General features: G+C 39.2%; 1 protein-coding gene across 1 annotated transcript in view; it reads left to right on the forward strand.

Moving 5' to 3' along the window:
• Positions 1-23,475, forward strand: part of LOC118850966 (thiamin pyrophosphokinase 1-like) — a 329,782-nt gene that overhangs the window by 186,919 nt on the left and 119,388 nt on the right. Inside the window, exon 6 of the mRNA XM_036760571.1 lies at positions 17,190-17,301. Within this exon, the coding sequence (XP_036616466.1) occupies positions 17,190-17,301 (112 nt within the window). The remainder of the gene's footprint in view (positions 1-17,189; positions 17,302-23,475) is intronic.

A 23,475-nucleotide genomic window follows, 5' to 3' on the forward strand; every position in this document is an offset into this window, starting at 1 on the left:
ATATGTAGTATTGGTTGGAATCACCCTTTAATGTTGTTTTGCTTAGGTGGGGATATTAGCCCCTGTGTGGGGTTTGGTTGTTATTCAGTTTGTGTTTGTATTCTATTGAAACCAAATGAATTGTTTTTTTAAAAGAGCATTTGGGGCGGCTGGAAAGCAGGGACTAGTGTGAGCTCCCTGCCAAGTCCCTCCAAAAACCTATAAAAAATGTCTCTGAACCAATTCTAGAACTGCAGAACCCACAAAATAGCAGAGGGAAGCAGGGCTCCAGCCCAGGACAGCCTGGATGGCTGCTGGGTGAGGTCTTTCACGCACGGAGCTGGGAGCGGAGAAGAGCCCAGTGTGGGCCACGTGGACCAGCTAGACCAGGAGCTGGGCAGAACAGGCCCTAGTGCCCTGAATCAGTGAGCTGCAGCAGGAGTGCAGAGCCTGCTGAAGATCTAAGTGCAGTGCGAGTTGGAGCTTCTTGGGGAAGGAGGAGTGCTGGTGTGGCAGAGCTGGCTGTAATAGCTCTGAAATCAACAGCGCATCCCCCCAAGCCTAGAACATAGTAGTATTTATTCTACATGCAGTCATACCCCGCTGAAAAACTCAAGGGTCAAGTAAATTGGCTGGGGACATGGCCAGGCAGCAAAAATGCACACAGATTCTGTCTCAGACTTTGGAATCTTTCTTTGGTGACAAAGAAGACCAAAACATACAGCCTAAAGAAGACAACAAAGTCAAAGAGCCTACAACAAAAGCCTCCAAGAAAAATGTGAACTGTTCTCAGGCCATGGAAGAGCTCAAAAAGGATTTGGAAAAGCAAGTTAGAGAAGTAGAGGAAAAATTGGGAAGAGAAATGAGAAGGATGCGAGAAAACCATGAAAAGCAAATCAATGACTTGCTAAAGGAGACCCAAAAAAATACTGAAAAATATACTGAGGAAAACAACACCTTAAAAAATAGACTAACTCAAATGGCAAAAGAGCTCCAAAAAGCCAATGAGGAGAAGAATGCCTTGAAAGGCAGAATTAGCCAAATGGAAAAGGAGGTCCAAAAGACTACTGAAGAAAATACTGCCATAAAAATTAGATTGGAGCAAGTGGAAGCCAGTTTGAAGATACAGCTTTTAAAAGGCATTTTTTAGAATAGTTATACCCAGAAAGTTCAGAAGATAAGTAAAAGGAGGCATTTTTTTCCTCTGTGAAAGATATCACACTTCCCATTTTCCACAAACATGGAATTTGAGGCTTTTGTTTATTGAAAATGAAGACAACAAGGATTTCAAAAATTAAGTGTGGATATCTATATCTATAGCTTCTTGTAAAGGTTGCCTTTGGAAAAGCTAGAAAATTGCATTTTTTTTCCTTCAAAAAAAAAGAATGAAGGGAAACCTATGTTATCCAGAACTTTGGAAAAATTGGGGACTTTGTTTTTATACCACTAAGAAACATTTTGTTTAGGTACTCTATGTTCATAAAGAGAAATGACACCACAAGATTTTGTTTTATTTATTCAATCATTTACTTACCGATTTATTCCTTCCTTTCTTCATTGTCTCACTATTTATTCATTCATTACAGCATTTAGCATAGTATCTGGCACATAGTAGGCACTTAACAAATATTTATTGACTATGTTTGTTCATTTTTGTCTATTCACTCATTTGCTTAATTGCTTCTTTATTTATGTTATCAGCAACCTTGTTGTGCTACAAATTCAGGAGTAGGATCTCTGGGTTGAAAAATTTTGTAACCTTTCATAAATAGTGCAAAATTGTTTCCAAATTAGTGTGAACAATTTTCTCCATCAGCAGTGAATTACTGAAGCTATCTTCGCTTAGCCCTGGTAACACTGAGTTTTTCCAACCTCAACCATCTTTGCTAACTTACTGACACTATCTCAAGTGATATAGTTTTAATTTTCATTTCATTTACAATTAGTGATTTTGATGACATTTTCAAATGATTGTGAATAATTATTTCTTCTGTTCAAAAATTATTCTTACCTTTTGACATCGATTGAGGAGTGGATTAGTCATTTCTGTCACATTCTTATGTATTTTGGATGCAAGATATTTATAAGAGATGCTTAATGCAAACATTTTTCCTACTCTATATTTTCTTATCACAAGTGTGGGAAAGTTTTTTTTTTTTTATTTCTTATCATAATTACAAATAGCATGGTCTAGCAGATAATGAACTAGCTTTAGAGCCAGCAGGGTGTAGATTCAGGCTTCACTCCATATTGGTTGTGTGATGCTGTACAAGTTGCTTAACTCTCCAATGTTCTAGGTAACTCTTTAAGAACATTAATTGCAAAGAAGATGCCAACATGTGTTGATAAAAGGAGTCTCACCTTAGGCAGTTCCCAATATCAATAAAATCACAGCTTCATTCTGTATTGAATCATTTCTCTCATATTAATAGCTAATTATTCAGTCAGAACCAAGATTTTTCCCCTTTTCCACTTCCTCATCCAGAAACCAACCAATGTAGGAAATCTTTTGAAAATATTTAACCCAGCCAGAATATCTGAAATTTAATCAAAGACATTAAAAGAAATTCTACATTTTAGTTAATGGGTGCATTCCTGCTCATTGTGTTTGCTCAGAGAGGTATGGGAAAATGTGGATCTTCCCTTTTGTCAGACAGGTGATATGGAAAGTTTCTTTGTCCAAGACATGGGTGATCCAAGTCACAGTAACCCAAGAAACTCATTGAAATATAACCCAGCCTGTCACTGTAATACTCATTTTCTCATTAATTGTTAACCAATTATAGTTGTTTGCCACACTCAGAAATAACTACTCTTCCAAGGGCTGCTATTAGGGATTTTTGGTCTACGAGAGACAACCAAATGACCATCCTTTTATTAATAAACATGCTAGCATTATTAATAAAATGATTAAATTACTCCAAAATTGTGTCTCTTAGACCTTTTTAAACAGCACACTACCCTTATAATCAAAATGGCCTATAATGTTCTCTCTCTCCTGGTCTGAATTTGTATTCTATCAAATTACTATTCCATTTACTCAGCAGTTTTGATGAATAATTAGTTGCTTCCTCCTTACTTAGCCTTTATAGAAGATTAGGCTTTGGTATGCGTATCTTTCTAAGTCAATCAAGGAACACCTCTTAAGTGCCTATTCTTTCCACTGTCACCACTACTACCACCCTAGTTCTGGTCCTCATCACCTCTCCCCTACACTATGGTAATTGCAGGAGATGTTGTCCAGGGAAAACCTTTGAGATTTGACCATTGATTAGGTATATGGGGTGATGATCCAAGTTTGCAAACCTGGGAGACTGGAAGGATGATGTTTCTTAGTGAAAATAGAGAAGACTGGATGAGGGGTGCGTCTTGCAGGAAAGATGATAATGAGTTAAGTTTTCAGCGTGTTGAGTGAGACATATTTCTAAGACATCCAGTTCAAAATGTCCATTAGATAGTAGTTCCTGAGAGGTTGTGGCAAGATAAACAGATCTGTCAGTCATTTGTATAGAAGTGCTAAATAAACCCATGGAAGCTGGTACGATTACCAAAATTGTTCAAATAGGTAGAAGGTGAGCCAGGGGAGAGTATATTCATGAAAACAAAGAGAAGCAGGAGTATCCAGGTAGAGATGGTGATCAATAGTATCAAATGCTTCAGAGAAGTCAAGAAAGAAGAGGATTAAGGAATGTTTATCATTTTTGATACTTATAAAGATACAAATATCACTGGTAATTTTTGAGAACAGTGTCATTTTAATTATGAGACCTGAAGCCAAATTCCAAAAGGGTGGGGAATGAAGGTTGACTAAGTGGTGGCAATAAGTGTAAACAGCTTCCTCCTCCCTTGCTCCTAAAGGAGTTTGCTGATGAGGTGAGGATACATAAGGCAATAGCTTGTAGAAATGGTTGGGTCTAGTAAAGGGAAGCGAGCATATTTGTTGGAAATAGGAAAGAAACTAGTCACTAGGGTGAGATTGCAGATATGAGGGAGAGGGATGGAAAGGGTCACCTCAATCAAATATCACCTTTCCTACCCATGGAGCCTTAATAACACTGAGCCTGTGCTTTTTGTGTTTTAATCAGTGTTAAGGGTATTAGTTCAACTCATTAACTATTTATTAGAAGCTAACTATCATCTAAAAGTGTTTCCTATACTATTTATATAGACCATTAAGTCGTTATATTCCAAATAACAAAAATGATACTCAGAGGAAAATCGTTTCTCTGTTGTATGGTAGAAAATGTAAGGGCCATTTTTGCTATTGGAATGATCCTATTTCAGAAGCTAAAATAAGAGCCACAGAAATTCCAATCTACATAGGCCTAACTAATGATGATGGTGGTGATGATGACGATGACAGCTAACATTTAAGATGTGCAAAGTGCCTTTCATCATATCATCTCACTTGATTTGATCCTCACAACAACCCTGTGGAAAGTGTGTTAAAATTCAGTTTCCTGAAGAATTTTTGATTTTTACTCCACAAGCACTTCACTGATAGCCATGCTGATTTTTCTATAAATAAATAAGAAATCTCTTCTTTAAAAAAATCATGCACACTAACTATATTTTAGGAGTATTATTAGTACAAGGGGAAAAAAAAATACTAGATGCTGTTCCATAAGCCATTCCATACATTAGCTGCAATGTGTTCTTGAGATGCAGGAACAGTTAGTTTATGTTGTTTATTTGGACAGGAAAATAATTGGAACATTTCAAGTGGGTCTCTCCCCCACCATTCAGCCTGGATTCACTGCCAAGAAGCTACTCAGTTAACTGCAGAGCTCTTCCTTTGTGGGTCTCCTGATGAATAGCTAATCTAAAGGAAAGGAGGAGTCCAGTGGAAAAAAAGTGCTTGTTTGTACTCACAGTAATCTTGGTAGTTGATTACCTACTGTAGGAGTATCTCCCCATGCTGATGTATTACTTTGCAGAAGAATTGAGGGCAGTTAGTAAAGTAACCTAGAGAGAAAGTTGAAATGTTTATTGGGATGCTCATTTTGCTAGCCACACATTTTCATATAACAAGAACCTTTTTTGTGGGAAGCAAGCAGCAAGCGGGGAAAGGAAATCTGGTTGATATATTGTCTGATTTTTCCCACCAATGTTGAAAAGAAAAAAGTCTCGCATTCCTTTTTGAACTAGAATGAGGTAGAGATTCCTGATTTAGAATTCCTAGAATCATAGCTTCAATAAGATCAAATTAACAAAACAAAATTTAGACACATCATGCTAGAAGGATTTCTCAGAACCTTTCTCAAAAGAACTTATAATGTGTACATCCATGCATACCTTTTCTTGCTCTCCCTCCCTCACCCCCACACCAAGTGGGATATCTCCCCCTAGAGATATCTCATGAAATGGAGGGCATTTTAAAAGTTAAGCATTAAGCTAGCAACTCCCAATAACATAAATAACTGTGGTATTTCTTTCCTATGAGACCTGTTTTAACCAGCATACAAAAATGTGAGCATATATATGAAATCAGTTTTTTAACTTTGAATTTTCAAAAGGCTTTTCAATTATTTTCTTTTCATGTTTTACAATATTATTGGTAATGAGGGATAGTATTTTTTTTAATCCCTCCAGAGCTATTGCGGCAAAAAAAAAAAAGCAGCTAAGTGGATGGGGAAGTTAAGAGAAAGATGCAACAAATATGCTTTAGGAACTACCTATTGTGTGTCAAATACTGTGCTAAGTGATGGGGATTCAAATATGAAAAAGAAAGACAGTCTTTGCCTTCAATTGCTTATAGTGTAATGGAAGGAGACAGCATACTACAGGAAGCTGAAAGCGGGAAGGTAAAAGGGGAGGAGGGAAGAACAGTGGCAGAAATCCAGAAGAGTTCAGCCATGTGAAAATGAAGAGGTAGCTTGGCCTTAATTGCAGGTATTGGGAAGGTATCTGCACTGAGGTGTCCAAAAAGAGGAGTCTCATTTAGAAGGAAAGATATTAATGAAGTGTTAGTATCAAGCAAGGTTGATGCAGTCTTACAGGTTAATAAGGTTCCTGGGGGTATGATAGAGGAATCCAAAGAGGGCAGCCATGTGGGAAATGAGATGACACAAAGATGATATAACCATAGTTTCCCCTCATAAATGAAAGCAAAAACATTAAATGCTTTTTATAAGCCAGGCATTGTGGGATATAAAGTGATGTTGTACCTATCCTAAATGAATTTATATTCTAAAAAGAGACAACAACATTTAGTGGGATGGTGGCTAGGAAAAACATGTTTTCATCTGAGTAGTTTCAGGAAAGGTGAATGGATCCATAGGCCAGTCAATAAATTTACATTTTCCTGGAAGAATTTAGTAGGTATTGAAATAAGTAAATATAAATAAGGTAATTAGAGATGAGAGAGACTGGGAGATCAGGTAAGATTATGTAGAGGAGATAACACCTGAATTGAAAACTGAATTAAAATAAAGATTGTAAAAGTAGAAGTGAGAAAGTGATGCATTCTGGACATGGGATTTTATGGACGTAATAGGAAGAGCTTTGGGCTTCAGTCTTCTTGACTGTGAAACTTTCTAGTATGTGACTCTTGGTGGGTGATTCTTCTACTCCTTGCCTTCTTTTATTCTAATATAAAATGACAGTGATACAGAGGGGCTGTGGGGGAAATGCTTTTTAATTCTAGAGAAAATGAGTTTGGTTCTTTATAAATGTGAGTTATAGAGAGATGACAGGAAGAAGAAGTCAGTAGGTCAGTAACCTGCTCAGTATTACTGTTTTACCCAGGAACAAACCAGTTTGGGAGGGCGATAGTGAAGATGTTGATCTGATAAAGGATTGTCTGATTTGTAATTCTTTTTTCATCATGTGACAGCGTATTTTAGAATATTTTTGCATACATAAAGTTTCAGAATCCTTGTTTTGTTCCCAGACTCATCTCAGAAGCTTTCTCCTGCAGGAATCCTTGCTTGTTCTCGTTCTTATGTGTGTACATATAACCCCCTGGGCGTTCCGCCCCCCTCCCCCCCATGATGATAAATAGTAATAGTAACTAGCATTCTTGTAGTTCTTTAAAGGTGGCAAAACATTTATAAATATTATCTCACTTTCTCCTCAAAACAATTCTTGAAAGTAGGTGATATTATTATCCTCATTTTACATATGAAGAAACTAACAGACAGATGCTAAGTAAGTTGCCCAGGGTCTCAGGGTCTCTCTCTCTCTCTCTCTCAATCTCTCTCTCTCTCTCTCTCTCTCTCTCTCACACACACACACACACACACATATAGAGCTAGCTAGTCATTGTTTGGGGTCAAATTTGAACTCAGGTATTCTTGATTCCAGGTCTAGTACTCTATCCACTGTGCTACCTAGCTGCCCCTTGAAGATACCTACTAGAGGGTACTGTTTTTGTTGTTTCTGTTTTTGGATCCTACCCCCTGGCACAGGAATGTGTACAGTTAGGTACTTAATAAACGTTTGTCGAATTGAATTGAGGAAGGACTCAAAACCACTCACATTTCCCTTTCTGTCAGCAGACTTTGTTGGCTTATAAATCTAGCTCAAGTTGGAAATGTGATTCTTGTGACTGGGACTTAGAGCATTTGCAAAACTTTCAGAAAAAAAAATGTCGGTTGTGAGATTACCTTCAGGATCAGAGAATCACAGAATCTCTAATTTGGAAGAGATCTCAGGGGTTGTGGAGTTTAAGCTGAATCAGAAAACATGATTTCCCAACCTCCCCTGTAGCATACTCAATGGTCATCCATAGTTTTTGCTTGAAGACATGCAAAGAGGGGAAACATAACCCTGTCCTGGAATAGGAGAAGTTAAAAGGTCAAAAACACACAGTTGAATTTCCAAGCAATCCAGACCAACAGGCATTTCAGATATACCTATTAAAAGCTGATTCACAAGACTCCTTTAGTTCAGTGAACTATTGAAATGCTCGGATGGAATCATCAGAGCTGCAACATCACCGTGCAAAAAAAACCCCAAAAACCTCAACTCGTATTTTTCAATCAGCCAATATAAAACATGAAACAGTATTTTAACAGACAAGGCAATGTCAGTAAGTAGCCTACCTTGTCCAGAATTGTTTTGTATGCTAATCACGATAATCCCAGGAACCTTTTCCTGTGGTTCTCTATATAGATATTTCAGAATAAGAGAGTGCGGAAGGCCTTCTTACTCAGGAGTTCCATAAATCCAGCTTTGTTTAACTAAGGGAGTTCATTGGTATCTGCCATAGGCATGTCCAAAAACAGATGATCTTCAAGGATCAAAATTGTCTAGATTTTGACCATCTTTCCAGGCTCATCCTTGACTTTCTCTGACTCCCTCTCCCCCATCCATTCTCTTGCCAAGAGCTATTAATTCTGTCTTTGTAAAATATGTCATATCCCTTCTCTCCCCTGACACTGCTACCACCTGGTGCAGGGTCTCATCTTCTCATGCCTAAATTATTTCAGTGCCTTCTGTTTGTGTTCCTTTCTCAAATCCCTCCGTACTCTAATCCATCCTCCACTCACTTCTCAGGTCTGACCATATCACTGCTCTATTTAATCCATTCCAGTGGTTCCTCTCACCTCCAACATCGAATACAACATTTCTCCTCCTAATTTTTTCTTATTCCTTACCCGGCCCCACTTGCTCTGTGGTTTAGTGACAATGGCCTCTATGGCTTGAACAAACACTCTGTTTCCTGACTTGGGGTATTTTTATTGTCCTTATGCCTGGAATTCTCTTCCTCATTTCCATTTCTTGCTCTCCTTATCTTGTTTCAAGTCCCAGTTACAATTCTACCATTCACAAGAAGCCTTTGCTAATCATCCTTCTTGCTAGAGCCTTCCTTCTATTGATTATTTCCAATTTTTCATGTATGTAGCTTGTTTGTACATGGTTGTTGGCATGTTGTCTCCCCAATTAGGCTATGGTACACTTGAGAGCAGGGACTTTTTTTTTTGGCAGTGGGGGTTGGGGTAGGGAGCTTTCTTTGGATCCCCAGTGCTTAGCACAGTGCTGGTCACCTAGTAAGAAATCAATAAATGCTTGATTGTTGACTGACTAGATGCATATGCCTATTCAGGAAAATGCGATTCAAACTCTCATTCTACTTTTGCACCTTCATTGGTTCCACATGCTGTTTACTGATAAAAATGTTTAAGGACAGGGACTGGTAGCACAGGGTGATCTCTAGACTTTTACCTTCATGTGCTTCTTGCTTGTGTATAGTGAACTTTGGCTCATATTGAGGGGATCATAGACCAGATATTTTGTTTGTGATTAGTTATAAGGTAGGAGATGTACATTCTCAAGCATCCTGATTAGCTAGATGGATGGATGCCTCTTAAGCTTGTCATTATCATTGAAACCTGCAGTCTTCCATTCTTCAACACCAGATTAAAAACAAAAACCAGGTTTATTACCCTTGTTTTTCAGTTGCTTTCTTGATCTGTCTTTTGCATACCACCTTTGGTTATTTTAGCTTGATAAGCATCTGCAGTTGGAAATTTGCTGTCAGAATCAAATACTGCCCTTTTAAGGATTTAAAGACTTACTGAGATTTGAGGTGTAAATGGTTAGAGCTTTTGTCTTCTTATTTTGGCAGACACATTGCCTGCAGTGACCTTTGTCTTTAAACTCTTTGGTTCATCTATTTCAGGTTGTCTGGTATTCCATGTATTCTTCCTTCTCACTTGGCTCTTTCTTTGAGTGAGAAAGGAGAGCTCCATCACAGTGCCTCTATTCGGCATAGCTGGCGTTCTGACACATCTTTGTGAAGTTCTGTATTTAAGCTTTATCATTTGTCATTTATTGTTTTTTGTGTTTAAAATAATGCATTCATCAACTTTCTCTGAATTGCACAGAGACCACTTTATCAATGTAACTCTACTCAAGCAATGATTAAGCTCTTACTGTGCGCAAAGCCTAAAAAGGGGCAACTTCAGGATAAGATTCCTTGTCTTTTTTCTATACCTTCTTATCACAGAGCTACCATTGTCTTCAAAGAGAGCTCTGGGCACATAGAACAGGAACCTGCACAATGATTCATGAGAAGGGAAGGATGTAATTGATTATTTAATGTACCTGTAGTCTCTAGTAATGGCATAAATCCCCAGAGAAGTTCTGGGTTGTCAGACTGTATGTCTGCTTATGTCAAATCACATATAGGCCAGCATGTATTAAGAGTTCTGCAACCAGGAGAACTAGGAAGTAGTCTGCATAAAGAGGGTAATAAATTGTTCTCTTAAAACTGCCCTGACACCCCTCTCCAACACCCCTCCCCTTCCAGGATGGGGAGGCCATGGTTTCCCACAGTAGAACCCAGAGGATCTGTGCATGATATATTCCTCTTTGAGAGACGCTTTTACAGAAGGATAAAAATCCTTGAAGACTCAAATCATCATTATCTGGCTCAGCAGAAGATTTTAGAGAAAGACAGAACACTTTTGGTTGAATATAGGCCAAGAGCTACCTGTAACTAAGCTAGCTCCCAAATCACAGAATCTGATGATTCTTACAATAATGGGGAGCAGAATGGTTTTACCAAAAGACTTAAAGGAAAGGTTACTTAATATTATGTCTTTTAAATCATTGAAAATTTAAATAATTGAATAACAGTGGTATAATAATAAAGTGAATATAATCTATAAATATAAATAATATATAAAAATAATAAAATAATGACACTTACATAGTGCCTGCAATGTTCTAGGTATTGTGCTAAGTGCCTTATAAATATGATTTTATTTGATCATCCCAGCAACCCTGGGAAGTAGGTATAGTTGTGGAAACTGAGGCAGACAGATTGTTTTGCCTAGGGTCACACAGCTAATAAATGTCTGAGGCTGGATTCAAACTCAGTTGTTCCTTAGTTCAGGCTCAATGTTCTGCCTGCTGTACCAGCTAGTTATTTCTAACAGTTATTTCTTAACATAATAACACTTTGCTGAGGACTTTCCATGCATTTTTTATCAAAAAGAAAAGTCTTCTCTTACATCTCTGATCCCCATTAACTGAAAAAAAAATCCTTCCTAATTTTGGTAAAAATTCTTAAAGGAAATTAGCTAGAGCATTGTAAAAAGCAGTGTCACAAAAATAGGAGGTGTTAAGAAAACAGGAGAAAGTTTTGAAAAAAAAATTTTAAAGACAAGCCTTAACTGATATTTCAGATCAACTCAATTAACAGAGTAAAAGATTATTTTGGTTGATTTATTTTATTAAATCCTAAGGTACTTTTTTTTGGCACCATGAATAAAAAGAGAGTTTTCATGGCCCCGTTTCAGGTTTTTTGGTTTTTTTGGGGGCAAAGATACTGGAGTGATTTGCCATTTCCTTCTTCAGCTTATTTTACAAATGAGGAAACTAAGGCAAACAGGATTAAGTGACTTGCCCAGGGTCGTTTAGCTAATAAATGTCTGAGGCTGGATTTGAACTCAGGTCCTCCTGAGTTCAGGTAGGGTACTCTCTCCATTGTGCCACCAAAGATGCTGCATATCTTCTGAAAAGCAAAGTAATGGACTTAGAGCATATCATAAGAACCCTCTTTGGGGGTTGCGGTGCAGGAATTTGTTTTGCTTTACTATGAGTATTTATTGCAGGGGTTTGTTTTTCTTCACACACACACACACACCCTTCTTGAGGGTTGGTAGCAGGGAACATCAATTTTTGTTATTTGGAACAACAAGATTTAGTAAAAATAAACTAAAATGACAGGGTTTGACTAGATGATTTCTTCAGGGTCCTTCTATATTGGAATCTTATGCTGAATCCTGTGACAAGTATTTCAAAGGTCTTTGAGAAACCTTTTCGGCACCAAAGTACCTAATAAGGTCAAATTAGAAGTGGGGGTCCAGCTAAGTGGTGCAGTAGAGAGTTGAAATCTGGCCTCAGACGCTTATGAGCTGTGTGACCCAGGGCAAGTCACTTAACCCTTGTTGCCTCAATTTCCTCACATGTAAAATGAGCTAGAGAAGGAAATGGCAAACTACTCCAGTATCCTTGCCCAAATGGGGTCACAGAGAATTGGATGCAACTTAACAACAGAAAAACCTTTTGAACAGCTTTCAACCTGTAGCCTCCTAAGCTTTTCCAAACCTAAATTTTCAAGCCTCCCTACTACTTACCTTTCTCATATTCCTCTTTCCTCACTGGTAGTGTTTCATTTTCCATATCTTACTGGTGTTTGGGTTACTCCCATATGTACCCTCATTATTGTTTTCTGTCATAGGTATTAATACCAACCCATAACCTGAAAAATGCTATTAACTGATAAAATGACTTCTGAAAAAATTTAGTTGCTTGATACTATAGTTTTAGTCCTTATATATTTATGGACGGTAAGTCTATAAGGCCACACACATCCACACAACTCTTTGCCCACATACCACCACCATATATGCACTCACCATGCATATGCATGCATACTGACCTTGGTCCATAATGCCCTCAGTGCGATTTATGTGGCCTGCCTACAAGCATAAAAATTTACATAAATGCTTTAGTAAAGCCAAGGTACAGCAGAGCTCTCACGAAAATGGCAAATCAAAATATATTGTCTGTTGTTTCAAAAAAAAACCTAAGATTGGACAGCCCTGGTCTGCACTGTCTGTATATATCAGTAGAGTTGTAATCCCTTATTTAAATTCTGTAGCATTTAGAATATCAAAATAGTTACATAAAAACTACCAGTAAATATAATTCTGTTTTCTTTTTACTAGTACACTTTCTTCGGACTGCTTTCTTTAGACTAAATCAATTTTATGAGAAAGAGGAAAAAAGATATTTCATTTTGAGTATCACATTCTTCCCTATATGACGTCACCTGAGGCTATTGAGGCATATTCTCAAAGAAAAGCCTCAGTTGGCTTAATCTAATCTCATCATTGTTTGTCCTCCTTATTTATCCAACTGGTTCTTCCAGCTAACTAGATAAATACAATCTAATGGGAGTACCCATGTACTGAGAGCATCACACAAATTCATATGCCGGGACAAAAGGAGATGGGATCCTAAAACGTTCCAAGTAGTGAATTCCCTGCATCACATGGTCATAAATCATTTTCATCCATGTGACACTTCACTGAGTTTTTGCTTGGTACAGAATTCAATAGGCTAAGTTACCAGTAGCCTAGCCTCTTGATCAAAGAGGGATTTGAAGGTTACAGGACACCAGCACATGAGCATACTTCCAAGATCCATTGCCTTATATTCTGTTCTTCCATGCAAATTTATTCATGAGTCCTTTGAACTGAGAAGAGATAGGAAGTCAGCTGTACCATGACGTGTGTGGTGGATATGGTTTCAATTGCTCCATGGTGAGGATCGTGTGAAGACAGCTTATCCTGCTGTTTGCTGTGCTAACATTTCAATTCAATCCAACAAAATTAAATTAAAGTACGTATTCTGTATAAGGTTTTACACTGGGTGCTTTTATGTAACAGCAAAAGGAGTCAGAAAGCTTACATTTTGGCCAGGAGGGGAGTGGCTTATAAATAACAGTACCAGGAGGGAGAAAGTATTTAGAGCTGATAACTAATGATCAGGAAATAGTTATTTAATCAAAATAAAAAAATAACTAGCTCCTAAATCCACCATCCTTGTTTCATGTATTATGTAAGTACTTCCAGTATCAACACTTAAGAAGGACAGAGGCTGTCTCTTGTATTTTTAATATAACAGGTACCACACTGTGAGCACTCAATAAATATTCATTGATGGTGATGCTAGCCTCATTTCAGCCTCATAGCACCACAGAACCAACTGGAGATATACAGAATGTTAGGATTTGGTTTAACTAGCTCTGTGATTTCATATTGGCTTCCTGTAGGGTTAAAGATAAAAAAAGGTTTCAGGGAGGAAAATGAATAAAAGAATATTCTTCCCTATTTCCATATCCTTTGGGATAGTGATGGAGAAGGGACTGGTAACAAATGGAGTCTTCCTTTATAAAGACTGGCCTCAAAACCAATGATTTCTTTCTTTTCGCAACCAGACTTTCCTCAAAGCAGACTCAAGCATCCGCTTAAGAAATTTGTTAATGTTGGGATGTATAGAATGTTATCCTGGATAATTTAAAAGAAAAAAGTCAGTGAAAAGATGAAGGGAGGAAGGAAGAAGAAAGAACAAAAGAATGAGGGAGTGAAGAAAAAGAAAGGAGGGAAGGAAGGAGTATAAGCTTAAGGGGAAAACCCATTAAACCAATCACTAATTATATTTAATACGTTTTTTTAAACCTTTACTCTTGAACTTTCAGCTTGTAGAACTCTAAACTGAAATGGGGATTAAATAATTTTTTTATTATTATTTCCTTACAAATCTTATTCTCTTTTTTTTTAGAAAAACAAGTATTGTCCCAAATCAGAAATGATCAATTTTATAATCATATCTTTTAAAATAATGTGAGATTAATGTCTACTTAATTCTCTCTTCAGATTGCTTTTTCCATTGCAATTCTCTGGTTAACTCCTGTGTATAGACTACATTTGATCTTTCCTAATTGAACATGTAAAGAAAATTAGAAAGTATTTTCTGTGGGAGGAGAAAATGGTTAGATAGTATAGTATTGACTTTTATTGGTCTGCATGCCTTATATTTCAACTAACCTTGGGTCATTTTTACAGTGCAGATGTCAGCAACTAACCATATTAGGATAGGGACTCAACATTCCAGTATACAGGGAAGAAAAGATACAATTGAAATAAGAATATATTTGATGAAGAGGAAGGGATGACACACTGAACGACAGAATCTCAGTCACAAAGGACCTCAGTGGCTACTTTAGTCTATTAGGTACATGACTGAAAACCCCCTGTGACATATCAAATAATTGGCCATTCAGCCTTCCATAGAACTTATCACCCAAGGATCTAATCTACTTTCTAATGATTGTTAGTAAGTTTGGTTTTTTTCCTCAATTCAAGTCATCAAGCCTCTATAACTTCCCTTCAGTGTCCCTCATTCCAAGTCTAATTACTCTTCCACATAAGAACCCCTCTGGTATTTAAAGACAACCTGTTCACTGAGTCTTCTCTTCTTTAAACGAAACACTCTCAGCTCCTTCAGCAGATCATAATATGGAAGGATCTCGAGGCATTGTCCTGTTTACAAATCCTCTGGAGACATTTTTCCAACTCACCCTGCCAATGCAGGTCAATACCTCCTCAGTAACTTATAGTCTTAGCTTCCTAGAGCACTGAGACTTTGAGCCAAAGGACCTATTCAGGGTCACACAGTCAAGATGCATCAAAGGCAGGTCTTCAACTCAGGTCATCCTGGCTTCAAGGCCGGCTTTCTATCCATCACACTATCCTACCTCTCTGGAGTTTACCAACGCCCTTCCTAAATGTGATGCTTAGAACTAAACATGTACTCTGGATGTTCTCTCAAAGGCAATGAGTACAGTGGGACTGTCACACCCCATTCTATATTGGGAAGGACACAGCTTTTTTTTTTTAATACTGTCTATATGAATACACTCAATCTTTTCACTGCCACATTACATGATTTATTCACTGAATTTACAATTCACTAAAATTAGACCCATAACTTTATTAGATTAACTATTATTTTGCTACCCCATATGTCCCCCCAATCTGGTTATTTGTGAAGTTGATTTTTTTTTAATTCAGATGTAAAAATTTCAGGCTCATCCCAATTAAATATCTTTTCATTGGATTGTCTGTGTTCTAGTCTGTCAGGATCTTTTTTTTTTCTTTGCATCAAAAATGTCATCAATTTTATTAACATTCTCTTACATATTGTTTTGTTCACCAAATCTAGTTTGGAATTTTTTTTTAATATACGTCATTATGCTATGCACACAGGATACAAAGACAAAAAACAGCCCCTGAACTCTGGAACTTTTCTGTGACTTACAGAATATAACATATACTTGGCAAATAATTTTAGGGAATAGCTAACGTTATCCACTAGAGAATGAGTGGAGAAGGAAGAATTAGAAAAGGCCTTCTCTGGGAAGTGGCAACAGAACTCAGCTTTCTACAAAGTTAAGGGTCCTGATAGACATAGGTGAGAAGAGGAAATGCATTCCAAGAATGGGAAACCAACTCAGCAAAGGCATGTAAATGAGATGAAGTGTTGTATGCTAAGGAAGAGCAAGTAGACTTTCTAAACTTAGTAGTAGTACTCTGTACATGGTAGATTCAGTGTTTGCTTGTTAAGTTTAACTGAGATATCGTCCTTTTCACATTCTACCTCTTTGACCACTAAAACCTTGACCTTCACTACCTTCTCCACTTCTTTTCTCTTTTGAATGGAGAGGTGAAGGATAGAGCCTCTTTCCAGTGCCATCCTTTATAGAGCGCAAAAATTGGCCTTTTGGGCTCACTCCCCTCTGCATCTGCTGCTCTGCCTTGTTCCAACTCCATGGAAAACAATCTCCCCCACCCACTTCTTGCCTTCTTTTGTGTGTTAAATTGCAAGCTTCTTGAAGGCAAGGACTGTCTTTTTTATAATTTTACCCCCAGTTCTTAGGTTAGTATCTGCCACATAGTAGATACTTAATAAAAGTTTACTGGATTCTGCTGAACTAGTTGGTTGGCACAGTGGGTGAAGTGCAAGGACTTGTGTTCAGCTGTGACCTTGGGCAAATCACTTAACTGCTTTCTGTCTTAGTTTCCTCATCTGTAAAACAAGGATAATAATAGCATCTATCTCCAAGGGTTATTGTGAGGATCAAATCATTTATAAAGTATTTAGTACATGTAGACAGCCAGGTGGCACAGTGGAAGTGTGCCAGGGCTAGACTCATCTTCCTGAGTTCAAATCTGGCCTCAAATACTTATTAGCTGTGTGACCCTGGGCAAGTCACTTAACCCCGTTTGCCTCAGTTTCCTCATTTGTAAAATGAGCTTGAAAAGGAAATGGACAACCACTTCAGTATCTTTGCCAATAAAACCCCAAGTGGGGTCATGAGGAGTCAGACACAATTGAAAAATGACTGAACAACAAAAAAAAATGAACACAATGCCTCGAATAGTAGGTACTTAATATTTGCTTATCATTCCTTGCTCCCCCTTTCGACAACAGAAATCTTCCTTATGATTCTTACAGTAAACATTGAATTATTGTTTAACTGAAACCCTTCTCTTTCCCAGAAACATCCTTGCCAGAGTCTCTGGGGATCTACTACCTCAGTGCCTTCTTGAGCATTTTGGGATCTGTTTGGGGGAGTACTTTCACTTCCATTGGTAGGACTGCCTAATAAACAGTTTCTCTTGTTGTAGGGAAAGCACAAATTGCATGTTGACACGGGACTTGAAGGTGATTGGTGTGGCCTTGTTCCTGTTGGACACCCTTGTAAGCAAGTCACCACAACTGGCTTAAAATGGAACCTCAGTAAGTAAAATTTCCTTTTGATTCTTACTGAAAGTCATTTTGAAATTTTTAAACATCAAATTTAGTTTTTCCCAGAGTCCTAACATACTTGCATAATTCCTCTACCATGCTTGTGCGTGTTCTCTCTCTCTCTCTCTCTCTCTCTCTCTCTCTCATACACACGAGTGTTTTCACAACTCAGACAGCATTAAAACTTGGCAATTATGTGGACAAGGTCTGTGTGATGTTTGAATGGAATACATTCATCTACATGGCGTGATTTGAAAGAAGGAAGGCCGTATAGGAAATTATTCTATACGTCCACCAGCTCATTATTGGAATATCACTATTATATATTCCTTAAAGTTAAGTATTGACCTTTAAAGATTATTTTTAATGCATATTTATCTTTGAAAGGTAACATCTTTAGTTAGTAATGCCTTAAATGTGAATTGAGGTGCTCCTAGTATTGTGTATGAGAGGAAATTTTTGAAACCAGGAGTATGCTGAAGAATTATGGAGAGAACAGAGTTCTGCAAAGGAAGGCAAAGGATTCAGTTTAAGGATGATGACATGTTTGGAAGTAGGTGGTTCTGAAGACAAAACTTACCCACTGAAAATGATGTTAGCCATAGCATAATTTCCCCCTTGGACAGACATTATTCTTACATAAAGGAACAGTCAAAGCCTATGAAGTTTGCCAACTGTTGAAAAGTTTTTCCAATATATTTTATTTTGACTAGACCTTAACTATATCTTTAAAGTCTGACTTAAAAAATGAAAATCTCAATGTAATTAAATAAATGCTGATTCCAATTAAATCCTTTAGGCATTATAGACTGTCACAAGGGAAGAGCAATGCCACCCGCACATTTATAGCAAATTGATTTGACTGATTGCAAAAGGATTTCCCGTTTTAGGAGACTGACCACCATCTCTGGGATTCTGAAGTAATATCCTAAAATAATTAATTTCTTCATGAAATATAAAAGCTTCAAAATTATATGGGAAAATAAAATTTTATTCAAAATGATAACACTTTGAGCATAAGAATTTAAAAATTCTGAGAAATAGTTCAGAAACAATTAGAAGTCACTTGCTGGTATTTCATAACATACTTTTAGAGATCTCATTAGAATATGAAGACCTGCCAGGGCTGGTTCCCCTTAGCTCATAGAACTATGTTATAGGCTTTTAAATTGTTTAGCTGAGACTGATGGGGGCTCTTATTGGTGGCCTTTTTGTAAACCTTCCAACATAAAACAACTGCTTCACTTTTCTGAATGCTTTTATATTTCAAGGGCCTGAATCTGGCATGACCCTCTGTTTCAAGAGCATAAAACCAAATAAGAAGGATCTCTTGTGCCCCTCCCCACTTCTCTTCACACTCCCTCTCCCCCCCCCCCACCCACCCCTATGTCAAGGTAGAATAAAGAAAAAGCCTTTGGAGGCCTGCCTTTTCTTGTATACTCCTCTCCTCAGTTTTCTCTGATGTCCTATTCCCCAAAACTAGCTTTACCTCTCCCATAGAGTAATTAGTAACATAGTTCTCTGAACTCGCAGTTCTCTAGGAAGAGCTTGTTTTTCCCTGGAAAAAAAACAAAAAAAGAATGTTGGCAATTCTTGGCAAAATAGAGCCCATTTACCTTTCTAATCTAGGAGACTGGTCTGAATTGAAAAGCATCTTTTAAATCTCCCATCTTATTTTACCCAGGTTATAACCTAATGGAGAAAAAAGAATATTTAGAACCTTGTGAAAGCAAGGTAGGATGGACCATGAGATTAAATGACTTACTTGCCTAAGATCACAAAGCCACTTGATGGCAGAGCCAGCACTTGATTTAAGGTTTCATTTCCTCTGTTTTAAGTTGTGGCCTGACACTGGTGAAAACACCTTGTAGTCAGAAAATGCTGGTTCTGGGCCCCTCTCTCTCATTTATTACTTCAGTAACCTTGTGAAATAATGTATATTTCTCTAGTACTAAGCATCTTCATTTATAGAATGATGGGCTAGTCTAGACAACTTAGCTCTGCCTAAGATCTGTCTTAGGTCTGTCTAATATTATGTGATTTTATGAGCAAGAAACTGTAGATACTGTACATAACAAAGGGTAGGGGATGGCTTGTGGGTGGGGCTTCAGCCTTTAGCTTTGTACATTAAGATATAAAACCACAGGAAAGCCAGATTACCTCAGTTAATTCTCACAGTTACATGGAGTTTCTGAGGGGATAGGGAGGCTTCTTCTCAGCAAGCATTTCCTCAGCCTCATTATTATCCAGGAGCTTTGCTAAGTGCAAGGGGTGCAAAAAAAATCAAAAATAGTTCCTCCTGTTAGAAATACACTTGACACTGAAATTCAGGTAGCAAGGGCAATTTATTATTGAGGAATCCCAAGGTATAGGTAAACATTCTTGTCTAGGAGCCGACTCCACCCTTCTTTAGGAAGAGGGTGTGGGGAATACCGGAGTGAGATCAACTTTATTCTGTTAGACTGACATAGATTGATGCACCATCAGCTCAGAGAATAGATGGGTCTGCTCTCTTCTGGGTTACAATCTTCCCTACCCCCCACAGGCAATTCCTTGGTATGTGCCCCCACCCCCAACATATGTCCCATGTTTAAAAATGGTGGAATACTCCTCCCTGTGGGTGTGTAAGGTAATATTCAATTAGTCAATTAAGCATGCCTGGTAGCCATTTGACCCAGTTTTCTCTTCAACCCTGACCATCTCTGGCCAGTTTAGACCAGTTTTCCAAACATCCTAAATAACATCCTGAATCTGTGGTTTCTGCAAAACCACAAACTTTATTCCAATTGGCCAGGGACCCTCATCCTGGTTAATTTTTACTCCTTCTTTGTTCAGGCTGACATTTCATTAATTGTTCCGTGGCACTTAATTAACTCTTCTGTGGAAACCTAACTTTCCCTTTTACCAATCTCTCACATTCCCCTCTAGAAGCTTACATTCTACTGGGAGAGACAACATGTAATTAGGTACATAGAAGATACTTATAGTATATAGATGGAAAGCAATCTGAGTGGGGAAGGCACACAGGCCTAGACTAGGGGTGGGGAACCTGCAGCCTCAAGGCCACATGTCTAGGTCCTTGGGTGCATCTTTTTACCAAGTCCAGGTTTTACAGAACAAATCCTTTTAGTAAGGGAATTTGTTCTGTGAAATTTGGATTCAGTCAAAGGGCTTCACTAGAGGACCACTTGTGTCCTAGAGGCTGCAGTTCCCCACCCCAGAAGTGGTGGGGTGGGGGAACGGAGGAGGTGAAGACCAGACTGGGAAGGGCCTTCCGCAGAAAGTGGGGTTTGAGCTGAGTCCTGAAGGAAGCCAGAGAAACCAAGAGATGACCATGATGGCGCAAAGCATTGGCATGAGGGATAGCTAGTACAAAGATGTTTAGAAAGGCAATGGAATATACAGTTTGAGGAACTGCAAGTCACCTTGGCAGCAGAGTGAGGAACAGATTCAAGTTTGGAGGAGGGAGGCCAGTTAGAAGGCTATTGCAATCATCCGAGAGAAAGTTGTAGATAGTTGTAGATAGCTAGCTGTGTGAATGGAGCGAAAGGGATGTATCCCAGAGAAGGGGAAAGGTAGATAACCTATCTCCAGAACCACCTTAGAGTTCAAAGTCCTAATGGAGCATCTCTGGGCCACTCCCAAACCTCAGCTGTGCTCCAGGCTCTCAGTCTTTAGTACTTACTTCTGCCCTAGGGACCATTCCTTCATAGCCCCATTTTCTGAGAAGTGTCAGCAATTCCAGAAGAGCTGATCCTCAATGTTAAAGAGTACAAACCTATTCTTGCCCTTTTCTAGGAAACATATTTACATTTTAAAAGAGGCCTTCTGGAAATGATGCCTTAAGGAGATACTATCTCTCCTTAGAATTTTAAATTACCCTTCTGGTTTGGGGGCTGGGCTGGATAGGGAGGGGATGGCTTATAGTTAGTCAGGTTTACTATATACAGGACTATCATTATTCCAAGAAGGCTGCAAAGAAAATATTACCTTTGTAAAAAGATGGGAAGTTACATTAGGAGCTTTAGAGCATCACTAGAGGCAAAATAAAGTATTCAGACTTCCCTCTTCACTTTCCTTACCTAAACTCAGCAAATACCTCCTAAATGGATGTTTTCAAGAAAGTAACCATACAAGGAAAACCAAAGGTCACATACACAGCATATAGATCTCTAATGTAATTCATGGGCATGAAACCTTGGGTGCAACCAGCTGTCCTCTTATATTATGGCAAACTACATGAACATGGTTGTTAAAAGAAACCCCCAAACACTTCCATTTGAGATCATTTTCCTCTGTTATTGAGGAGAGCACATGGAGATAGTGTCTCCGACTTTGGGTCTGCTATTGAAGAGGTTTAAGGTTGTGGGGTGCTCGACACCCCAAAATATTGACGCACCGGGTCCTGCCGAAAGAATTCGACTCAAGCCTTCTCAGCCAAGGGAAAAGACAAAGTTTATTAGGGATTCACCATAATGGGCTGTCCTAAGAAATCCCCCCTCCCCCCTTGTGACTCCTGTTTCCACAAGCAGGCCAGATTCAACCTACTGAATTAGATTGAATCTGAGCACCTTCACGGAGGCAAGATGGAGATTATATACACAGAGATTGTAGGAGGGATTGAGGGGTGGTCTGGGGTGACCAGAGGAGGGGTTTAGGGAAGGTCTTGAGGGGAAGTCCAAGGAGGGCTAGGTGAGGTAATGGGATTAAGGGTGGGAAGTAGCTGCACAACAAAGGGCAAGGCTAGGTAGAGATTTGGGCCTAATGATAATGTGAGGCTTGTGGCCTTAGGGGAAGGCCAGATCCAGTTGGAAGATTCAAGGACAGTTCAAGGGGGCTCCCAGAGACTGTATTCCAGATTCAAGGGGGTTCCCAGAGACTGTTTCCTCATCATTCCCCCCTCAAACAAATAGGACCCAAATTCTTTTGGGGTCAGGGATGAAGATCTCAGCTTCTGAAACTGCTTCCTGCTGGCAAGGGGTGTAGATCTGTTCCCGGCTCGATGGGTCCAGCTCAAGGGGTGCACAGTCATCTCGAAGTTGATGGCTTGGAGCCTGGAGGAGACAAACCTGGCAAGGAGGTTAAGCAAACAACAAAACAGACAGTACAGGAGTACAGAGAAAGGACAATATCCCTGGTGGGAATTAAAGATGACTATTTCATACCTAGCTCCCCTAATCACTTGTTCTGTGTACCACACTGCTTCGGGGTTCAGGAGTGTGTAGCACATCCACATTAGGTCGGGGGTATCTAAGAGCAAGGTTTGATATGTGGTGAGCCTGTGGTTAGCCAGCCACTGGTGGCCATCTGCTTCCAGGGTGCTTTGAACTTGATGGGGAGTCAGAGCTCCTAAGGGCTGGTCTGCTAGAGGTTTAGAAGCTTCCTCAATTAGAGTGGCTGTGGCAGCTATGGCCCTGAGGCATGCAGGCCATCCAGTAGCCACAGAGTCTAACTGCTTTGAAAAATAGGCAACAGGTCTGGGGTCGGGTCCTAAAGCCTGGGTTAGGACTCCCAAGGCCTGTCCTCTCCTTTCATCAACATAGAGAGTGAAAGGTTTTTCTAGATTGGGTAGAGCTAATGCTGGAGTGGTGGTCAGTTTAGTTTTCAAAGTCCCAAAAGCTTGTGCTGGTTAGGGGCCCCACTCTAGAGGGAGTAAGTCAGGGCCTTGAGTGCCAATTAATGGTTGCAGTCCCTCCCAAACCTTGGGCTTAATTGGATATTGAAGGCTATGGAGGGGAACTATGGCTGGGGTGGCAGAAGTAGCTTGCCCAGGAATTCCCTGATCCCAAACAATTGGCTCAACCTTCTCCCACACCTCTGAGGGAACATGGGGAGGTCTGGGAAACAGAGGGAAAAGGGAGTTATGAGGTTTAACTAGAGAAAATTGGCTTCCCAATTTCACCATCAGGTCCCTTCCCAACAAGGGGACAGGGCCAGAGAAGGAGTGTTCAGACAATAGATCCTTGATGCCCACGACCTGATGGGTCAAGGGGCATGTGGGGCCAGAGCCACTAGTTAAAGCAAGAGAACATAGCCGTGATAAAGTGGGTAACCTTACCTTCTGCCTCGATTTTGCCCAGGGCTCCGCGAGAGAGGTGGAGAAAGTGGGATCACAGCCAAGCCCCAGGCTTTCCCCTCCTTCCGAGTCTTGAGAAGACTGGAGGA

This window comes from Trichosurus vulpecula, chromosome 5 (assembly GCF_011100635.1).
Source record: "Trichosurus vulpecula isolate mTriVul1 chromosome 5, mTriVul1.pri, whole genome shotgun sequence".
Lineage (NCBI taxonomy): Eukaryota > Metazoa > Chordata > Mammalia > Diprotodontia > Phalangeridae > Trichosurus > Trichosurus vulpecula.